Source organism: Nanorana parkeri, unplaced genomic scaffold (assembly GCF_000935625.1).
Source record: "Nanorana parkeri isolate BGI_ZX_2015 unplaced genomic scaffold, ASM93562v1 scaffold915, whole genome shotgun sequence".
NCBI lineage: Eukaryota > Metazoa > Chordata > Amphibia > Anura > Dicroglossidae > Nanorana > Nanorana parkeri.
Window position 1 is genome coordinate 355,047 of NW_017307183.1, and position 10,043 is coordinate 365,089.

Consider the following 10,043-nt stretch of genomic DNA (forward strand, 5'->3'; position numbering starts at 1 on the left):
GGGACGCAGAAGCGATCTGGCGACAGGTAAGTCGCTAGGATCGCTTCTGTTGTAAAGCCGACAGTCGGCTTTACAAGTTTAAACAGAGTCCCGGCGGCAAAAGTCACCGGGAGTCTGTTTAAACAGCCCCGATGCTGGCGACGTACACTGTACGTCGTCAGTCACGAAGGGGTTAAATAGGACCTGTCACCACCTATATGCCATCACATGGGGGGGGGTTATAAATCCCACTATGTGATGGCATTTAAAGTAAAGTTTAAAAAAAAAAGTTTAAATATTAAAGTAAATGTTAATTTTTTTAACGTCCCCTGAGAGCGCGTGCGTCTTCACGTAAACATGCGTCGGGTGCACCTACGTACGAAAACAACGATTGCGCTACACATGTTGGGTATTGCCGCAGACCCTATGGACTTTTTAGAGTACTACATTTTGTCGCAGTTTCACAGGCGCACACAATTTTTAACCTGAGCATGTTGGGTATCTATTTACTCATTTGTAACCATCTTTTATATATATTTTTTTTAAAGGGTTTTATATGGTTTTTTGGGGCACTTAATTTAACTTGAGTGCATTTTTCACACAATTCTGAGGTTTGATAATTAGTTGCGCTAATGTGCAACATATAAATTTGCAACTACCAACGTTTTATTCTACAGCGCCTTGGCTTTCAGAAAATATATGTTTGGGGGTTTTAAGTAATTTTCAGGCTTAAAATGTGGATTATAACATGTAAAGGAAAAAGAAGCCTTTACATGTTAAAGAAGGATTTAATGAGCAGGTAAAAGCTAATGTGACTGCATTGACAGCCAGTGTTGTGCGAGGCAGACTGAATTGTGTTTGCCTTTGTTACATGCTGGCAGGACTTGGCTCAGTCTGTCTTTTGCATAGCCATCTATTACCTAAGGATGCTGCTAACACCTGGCAGGCCACAGCATGAGGTGAGCCCAGCTCTATACCTGACAAAATTGTTCCTCTGTGCCAGTGTAGTGCTTACCTGTAGTACTGGCATACCCGCCTCCCACTCCTGCTGCTCCTGGCCGAAACTTGTGGAAATTTGTGAAGCTTGGTACACATGCTAGGGTATTTGTGCAGGCACAGCTGCCTCTTTTGAATATTGGAGGTCTCTGTCTAGATGGTTGGAAGTAGTCAAAGCTGTGTAAGCGCTCAATGACCTGGTAACCAGAGAGTTTTTTTGTTTTTTTTTCTTCAGATGCCCTGGCAATTGGGAATTGTCCTATCCTGCTTTAAGTACATTAACAATTTTTGTCCTATTCATTGAGTGTAATTTTTTGTCTGCACATTACTTATTTGCTTACACTCCTGCCAGGACCTCTGGTATGTTCAGGTCTGGTTTGGAAGCTGTATGTTTTTTTTGGTTTGTTTTTTCTCTTCGCTCCAGTGTTTTACTATGCATCCCGCTGCTGTATTTAACCCTGCTTACTACCACCCATAGCCTCTGGGGATGCTCCCGGAGTTGGATGTATCACAGCTTTATAACCATTGACTAGGCCTCAATGTAGCCATACTGGTACATATACGTAAAATATACCTTTTTAAAATAACCTCTAAAGTACATTGAGATTGTTGAAATGCAAATCAAATCATCTTTGAAGATTGCAAAATAAATTATAGGAAACTGTGTGTTCGTTATGGAAAAACATAGCACATCTGTACTGTTTTTTTTTCTCTCATCCCTGTAGGCGAGGACAGATTTCTTGCGTAAAAAGGCCAGCCTGTCATTGCCAGATACCTCAAGTAATGATGAGCTTGCGGTGGTTAAATTGGTCAAAGAATCGACACACATAAACTTCTTCCAGGATGTGAAAGATTGCAAAGGGACCAGCCAAGGAAACAGGGAGTATGAAGAGGAGAAGCACAGAGAAAAGGTAATCATTGCATACAGGTCTGCTTTTATTGTAACCATATTAAGTATTATTTTCTAAAATACTATGTATTCTACCTGACCAGGAGCAACGAGAAAAAGCATTGGGCATTCTGACATATCTGGGGCAAAGTGCATCAGAAGCTCAGACCAGTCGCCCCTGGTACCAGAATGCCCCAATCCGTTCCAAGATGGATGTTGATGACTCTATGAAGGATGAGAAGCTAAAAAGAAATCTTGATCCACTGTATGAAATGGAGAAATGCCTCCACAGAAAATCTGGGGAGAAAAAGAAATATTCAGAAAGAAAACATAAAAAATCTAAAACAATAAAAGAAGAAAGGTATGTGAAACGGGTTAGGTGCTTATTTTTACCTGGAGAATGACATACAAGTACTTTATTGTAGCTATGGTATAGTGTGCTTAGCATGATGTAACCCCTTTATGCCTTGTTAATCAGACAGTGCAAAGTTTATAGCGTGTGTGTGTGTGTGTGTGTGTGTATATATACATGTATGTATGTATGTGTGTGTGTAATATATATATATATATATATATATCAGTTTGGTTTAAAACAAAAACCTGCAGTACTGAAGTACATCTTGAGAAAAGTTCAGCAAAAGTCCTCTTAAGTGCTCCCTGTTGTGTACAGTCTGGTTGAGCATTTACATCACCTGTGGTACCTCTGGACCCCATGCCCTGTCTCTGCTGATGTAAACACTGTGCTGATTCATCTATTAATTATTTTTACATCCTATACATCAGCCCCCCCCGTCAAGGAACCTATAATCTCATAAGCACATACTAGGGCCAATTTAAACAGGAGCCAACTAAAGGACTGTCATGTTTTTGGAGTGTGGGAGGAAACTGGAGTACCCAGAACAAACCCCCACAAAAGCACGGGGGGAACATGCAAACTCCATGCAGTGGCTGGGATTCTAACCCCAAGAACTATGATACTGCTGGCAATGGACTCTGGTTCTTTTTTTTTGTTCACATTTTCTTTAAAATCTTGACTATGGATGCTGGTCTGTTGGGCTGGGGAGGAGTCCTGGACACTCAGTGCTATGGGACTTGGTCGTTGGAGAAATCTCTCATGCATCAATATCTTTTAGTATTAGGCATGCTGCTTGTCCCTTCAACACTCACCTCACAGTTTTGAGAGCCATCTGATCCGATCCAGTTGAGCAAAGCTCAAACATCCCCAGGGGAGAAACAAGAAGTCGTGCTTGTGGCAATAGAGGGGTCGAGTGCATCCAGATTGGTGGAATAGCATGTTCAAGTTCTTTTCCCTCCCTACATGGAAAACTGTTAGGCAGACTTTTTTTCTCAGCAGACATTCTTGACCCATGAGTGGTCACAGAGCCAAGTGGTGTTCCGGGACCTGTGTCTCAGGTAGGGGGCTCCAAACATAGATTGCGTAACATACAGGTTCAACAACATATTAGACATGTCTCGAGATCTGCTGGCCGAGGAAGTTTATTCCTTGCCTGCTTTCCAGGATCAAGGTTGAGGGCATTCCAGTAGTTCTCATAGCCCCAGATAGTCCTGGAAGAGGGCAGTGCGTCAACCAGGTTTTGAGGTACAAAGGTATCACAGATTCTCTTATTGCTACGATGCTTAAGGTCATGTTCACACTATGTGCAGTGATCTGTTTTTGTTTTGTTTTTCTGCACGAGAAAAATGCAAGTCACTGCTAGGGCATATATGTGGTGTACCCGGTTCACACCAATCAGTTTGGTTTAAAACAAAAACCTGCAGTACTGAAGTACATCTTGAGAAAAGTTCAGCAAAAGTCCTCTTAAGTGCTCCCTGTTGTGTACAGTCTGGTTGAGCATTTACATCACCTGTGGTACCTCTGGACCCCATGCCCTGTCTCTGCTGATGTAAACACTGTGCTGATTCATCTATTAATTATTTTTACATCCTATACATCAGCCCCCCCCGTCAAGGAACCTATAATCTCATAAGCACATACTAGGGCCAATTTAAACAGGAGCCAACTAAAGGACTGTCATGTTTTTGGAGTGTGGGAGGAAACTGGAGTACCCAGAACAAACCCCCACAAAAGCACGGGGGGAACATGCAAACTCCATGCAGTGGCTGGGATTCTAACCCCAAGAACTATGATACTGCTGGCAATGGACTCTGGTTCTTTTTTTTTGTTCACATTTTCTTTAAAATCTTGACTATGGATGCTGGTCTGTTGGGCTGGGGAGGAGTCCTGGACACTCAGTGCTATGGGACTTGGTCGTTGGAGAAATCTCTCATGCATCAATATCTTTTAGTATTAGGCATGCTGCTTGTCCCTTCAACACTCACCTCACAGTTTTGAGAGCCATCTGATCCGATCCAGTTGAGCAAAGCTCAAACATCCCCAGGGGAGAAACAAGAAGTCGTGCTTGTGGCAATAGAGGGGTCGAGTGCATCCAGATTGGTGGAATAGCATGTTCAAGTTCTTTTCCCTCCCTACATGGAAAACTGTTAGGCAGACTTTTTTTCTCAGCAGACATTCTTGACCCATGAGTGGTCACAGAGCCAAGTGGTGTTCCGGGACCTGTGTCTCAGGTAGGGGGCTCCAAACATAGATTGCGTAACATACAGGTTCAACAACATATTAGACATGTCTCGAGATCTGCTGGCCGAGGAAGTTTATTCCTTGCCTGCTTTCCAGGATCAAGGTTGAGGGCATTCCAGTAGTTCTCATAGCCCCAGATAGTCCTGGAAGAGGGCAGTGCGTCAACCAGGTTTTGAGGTACAAAGGTATCACAGATTCTCTTATTGCTACGATGCTTAAGGTCATGTTCACACTATGTGCAGTGATCTGTTTTTGTTTTGTTTTTCTGCACGAGAAAAATGCAAGTCACTGCTAGGGCATATATGTGGTGTACCCGGTTCACACCACAATGCTGCTGTAATATATGCTGCATTTTTCCGTAGTGCACTGGATGGCATTGCAGGTCACCTCATCTCATCTCACTGCGCTGCTGTACGGAGACCTGGATGGGGTGTACACTCCAAATAAAGTTTAAAACAAAAAAGTGCAGTGTAATGGGCTGTAACAGCTGCTAGAGACTGCTAGCTTCTCATTGTCTGATCAAGACCTTTGTTCCGGAGTTTCTCACCTGTGTTCCCCCTGTTAAACCCCCTTTTCCGTCATAGGATTTAAATTTTGGTTCTCTCTATGCTTCAAAGGTCTCCCCTTTGAGCTTCTCAAAGACATTGCTCTTTTCATCCTGACCCACAAGGTGTCTTTTCTCAACTAGGACCCTTTCCTAGTGCGTAACAAATGAAGGCAGTGTTGAGGATTAGGCCTTTCTTTCTAAGGTGGTCTCTTACTTTTTGTCCTTGTATTAGCCCCAGTACACCAGAACATTTTCCTCCATTGTCTGGATGGGGTTTGTCCTCTTTCAGCATTACAGATTCCCTGTTTGTCCTCGCTGGGCCCCGGAAGAGTGCCCCGGCTTCTTGTTCCAATGTTTCTAGGTGGATTCAGTTCAGTGTTTAGGCTTATAATCTCTAAGATAAGGTTTCCCTGTCCTTTCTGAGCTAACTCCACTAGAGCTGTGAGCGCTTGAGCATTTCGGCATCGGACCTGTTTCCCGATAGCTGGTCTCTGGTTCACATGTTCTCCAAGTGGATGTTTCGGCTTGTTTTTATGATAGCTTTGGGTTTATTTTTTTACACACAAGAACAAGCTGTATGCAGTCCCTTGTTGGGCTTGTTAGCCTATGTTGCCCACCCCTCATTTAAAGTATTTTTGAACATCCCAGATGTTGAAGAATCCTGTATTACTGAACTAGAGAAAAATAGGATGTTTGTACTCTGTGTAAAATCCTTTTCTGGTTGTACCCAGACTGGCCTATAGTTTGTTTATTTCTAGTGGCCAGTCCTCCTGAATGTGGCAGCATAAAGCATATGTTCAAGAATCCTGTGTATGCGGAGGGCTCCTTTCTTTTAAAGTTAAAGAAGAATTATGAGGTGAGTGCTTTTCACTCACCTCATAGATCTAGCCGACCCGTGACAATGAGACTGTCACAGGTCGGCTCAGTAGATCGGGAGGTGAGTGAACACATACCGGCGTTCGCTCACCTCTCGATCCTGTCACGGCTCTCTGCCGTGATAGGGGAGGGGCTGGATTCCCCGCTCCGATCTGCCAGCGCTGACTGGCGGAACGGACGGGGGAGGGGGCGGGTACAGCTGGCTCTGCCTGTAGATAGGCAGAGCCAGCTGTCAGTCACGCAGCTGGGCGTATCCCGGCACAATTGTTGGGATCCGCTGCGGCGTCTATACCGCAGCAGCTCGCAGTATACTGCGGCATCTCAGCCTTAACCCCATAGTTCTCAAACACACAATACTAGTACTAAACTGCATGCACATGGCCTTGTAGTTCAGAAAAACTCACAGCCTAGATGCATGTCAGTTTAGGGACAACTATTATTAATATTAATTAGGGATGCACTGATACCAATACTAGTATAGGTATCGGTGCCGATTCCGAGTATTTGGGCGAGTACTCGCCCAAATGCTCCGATGCCTAGCACGAGTACTTCCGGTATCAGGAAGCCCGGTTTCCCTATTGGCCGGGAAGCAGCTCCATGCTCTCTCGTCACTTGTGATGAGAGAGCATGAAGCCGACTTCCCGGCCAATCAGGAAGCCGGGCAGCGTGTAATGACGCGCTGCCTGGGTTCTTGATTGGTTGGGAAGCTAGCCAATCAGTGAGCTGGCCTCGTGAGGTAAGGTTACCTTACCTTAGTATGTGCAGCCTGTCACCCCCAGGTCCTCTCCAGCGAGAACGTGGCCTTCCTCCGGTACCCAGCCGGAGCCGTCTGGCCGGCCAATCAGGAAGCCAGGCGCCGCGTAATGACGCGACGCTCCCTGCTTTCTGATTGGCCGGGAAGCTGGCTTCATGCCCCCTCGTCATCTCAGGTAAGAGGGGACTTTCTTGTTAATCGGGAAGCCAGGTGGCGAGTCTTTACTGTGATGTTTGGGGAATTAGCTGGACCGCAGGACCAGGAGCAGCAACAATAAACAGTCATTTCCTTCAGTACAGCAAAACAACTTAAAAGATTGCTTCCTTCAGCATAGAAATAATAAACTGTACCGTTTGCTTCCTTCAGCACAGAAAAGAATAACAGCCTCACCGGCTTGGAGGGTTTCAGTCCACAAGGTTATCACACTCTTAACTTTAGAGTTTCTCTCTCAGCCCACAGGCTCCCGGTAAAGTTCGGCTGCTTCACAGCACCAGTACTTTCATCTGCCCCACAGCCTTGTCTGCAAACATTTAATCAGGGCTATTCTCTCCCTCTCTCTGTCTCTAGCTTCCTATCCTTTTGAACACACTTCCTGCAGCAGGTGTTAACCCATTTCTGTCCCTTAAAGGGACCACAACCCGAACAAAGGGAAATATACACCTCTTCTGTACATTACATGCTGCCCGGCTAATCAGGAAGCCAGGTGGCAAGTCTTTACACGCCACCTGCCTTCCTGAATGGAACTTCCGTTACTCGGTAATTGGTATCGGCGAGTACTGAAAAAAAATTATCGATACTCTGTAACAAAATACCGGTATCGGTGCATCCCTAATATTAATAGAAAATGTCATTTTTTTGTATTTCACATGACTGTTTTTCTCCACATTTACATGCAGACCAAGCTGGGTAGCAGAATTATGCATTCAGAGTTTGGGACATTGCGTACAAAAATGATCCTTTTTATTTCTTTTGTTTAAATTCCATTTTAAACGGCGAGAATGAAAGATTAACCCTAAGATGTGCTATGGTTTGTACCAACCACTCACTTTCGCCAGCGTGGTGTGTGTGTTGTTCAGACCTCCTTCACTTTTTGTTGCATCCTAAAATTATAGTTGTTTAAATTATTTATTTATTTTTCTCCCTCATCTACACTCAGTACCCCAAAATGACAAAGGGAAAACAGAATTTTAGAAATGTCTGTAAATGTATTAAAAGGCAAAAACTGAAATATAACATTGGCATAAGTATTCAGACCCTTTGAAACAACACTTGAAATTTAGCTCAGGTGCCTCCCAATTTTCATGAATGTTGCTGAGATGTTTCTACACCTTGATTGGAGTCCCCCTGTGGTAAATTAAATTGATTGGACATGATTTGGAAAGGCACACACCTTTCTATAGAAGGCCTCACAGCTGACAATGCATACTGTATCAGAACAAAAGCCATGAGGTCAAAGTAACTGCCTGCAGAGCTCAGAGACAGGATTATTGCAAGGCACAGCACTGGGGAAGGCTACCAAAAATGTCTGCTGCACTGAAGGTTCCCAAGAGCACAGTGGCCTCCATAATTCTCAAATGGAAGAAGTTTGGCAGAACCAGGACTCTTCCAAGAGCTGGTCGCCAGGCCAAACTGAGCAATCGGGGGAGAATGCCTTACTAAGAGAGGTGACCAAGAGCCTGATTGTCATTCTGACTGAGCTCCAGAGATCCTGTGTAGAGATGGGACAAAGTTCCAGAAGGACAAACATCACTGCAGCCCTCTACTGATCTGGCCTCTATGGCAGAGTGGCTAGACGGAAGCCTCTCCTCAGTGCAAAACACATGAAAACCAGCTTGGAGTTTGCAAAAAAAGCACCTGAAGGACTTTGACTGTGACAAATAAGATTCTCGGGTCTGATGAAACCAAGATTGCACTGTTTGGCCTTATCTCTAAATCTTATGTCTAGAGGAAACCAGGCACTGCTCATGACCTGCGCTAAACCATCCAAACAGTGAAGCATGCTGGTGGCATCATCATGCTGTGAGGGTGTTTTTCAGCAGCAGAGACTGGTCATGGTTGAAGGAAAGCTGAATAGAGTGAAGTACAGTAAAAACCTGTTCCACAACGCTCAGGACCTCAGAAGGTTCACCTTCCAACATGACGATCCAAAGCACACAGCCAAGACGACACAGGAGTGGCTTAGGGACAACTCTGTGAATGTCTTAGTGGCCCAGCCAGTGCCTTGACTTGAACCCAATTGGACATCTCTGGAGAGGCCTGAAAATGGCTGTCCACTGATGGTCCCCATCCAACCGGACTGAGCTTGAGAGGATTTGCAGAGAAGAATGGCAGAAAATTCCCCAATCCAGACGTGTAGAGCTGCAGCTAACGATTATTTTCCAAATCAATTAGTTAGCCGATTTTATTAAGTTCGATTAATCGGATAAAAAATAAAATGCATTTAAATAAATGGCTCCAGGGATGGACTACTAGTTTTTATTGAGATTGCAGTCCATCACAGGAGCAAGCTTGGAGCGGTGGAAGTAAAAAAAAGTGTGCTGTGCAATGTAGTGAAATGAAAAGTGTAAAATTTATACAGCAATGAATGCAGAATGGCATCGGCTATAGAGGACTCAAACCCAGCAATGGTACATTATACAGCACAATTTAGAATACCACCAGCTATAGAGGAATACACCAAATCCCAGCAATAGTACATTATAGCTGGCGGTATTCTGCATTGCGATGTATAATGTGCTATTGCTGGGTGTTGTAGTCCTCTATACAGCGCAATGCAGAATACCACCAGCTATATAGGAGTACAACAAGTCCCAGCAATACATTATACATACAGTGTACAATGTATTGCTGGGATTTGTATTCCTCTATAGCTGATGGTACATTGCTCTGTATAATATACATAGGACTACAAATCCCAGCAATACATTATAGAGCACCATGCGAGGGGGGAGTGCAGGCTTGTTTCTGAGATCGGGCCTGTCTATCGGCGGCTGTGGTCTGCCCACACCTGCTCCTCATTTCTTCTCCCCGCATCCCTGTGGCGATCGTGGATTTGGGCGGGCGGTGAGCGTGAGGCATGGAGGAGGTGCGGAGCGTGGATGTGGGCGGGTCTGGCAGCAAACGTGAGGTGGGGCGCGCAGCGTGTGTGGAGCCGTGAACAGGGCCAACCAATCAGAAGCCGATTAATCGATGATTGAAAAAGTTGACAACTTTTTCAATAATCGATTATGGCGATTAGTTGTTGCATCCCTACAGATGTGCAAAGCTTGTTGCATCATACCCAAAAAGACTTGAGGCTGTAATTGCTGCCTAAGGTGCTTCAACAAAGTACTGAGTAAAGGATCTAAAAACTTAAGTACATGTGATTTAATATTTCAGGTTTTTTTTTTTTTTCTTTTAAATTTCA

At 44.5% G+C, this 10,043-nt stretch overlaps 1 protein-coding gene across 1 annotated transcript in view; it reads left to right on the plus strand.

Moving 5' to 3' along the window:
* LENG1 (leukocyte receptor cluster member 1) overlaps positions 1 to 10,043 on the plus strand; it is a 32,663-nt gene that overhangs the window by 16,335 nt on the left and 6,285 nt on the right. The window contains exons 2-4 of the mRNA XM_018566086.1: positions 1,701 to 1,886; positions 1,969 to 2,225; positions 4,985 to 4,990. Coding sequence (XP_018421588.1) covers positions 1,701 to 1,886; positions 1,969 to 2,225; positions 4,985 to 4,990 — 449 coding nt within the window. The remainder of the gene's footprint in view (positions 1 to 1,700; positions 1,887 to 1,968; positions 2,226 to 4,984; positions 4,991 to 10,043) is intronic.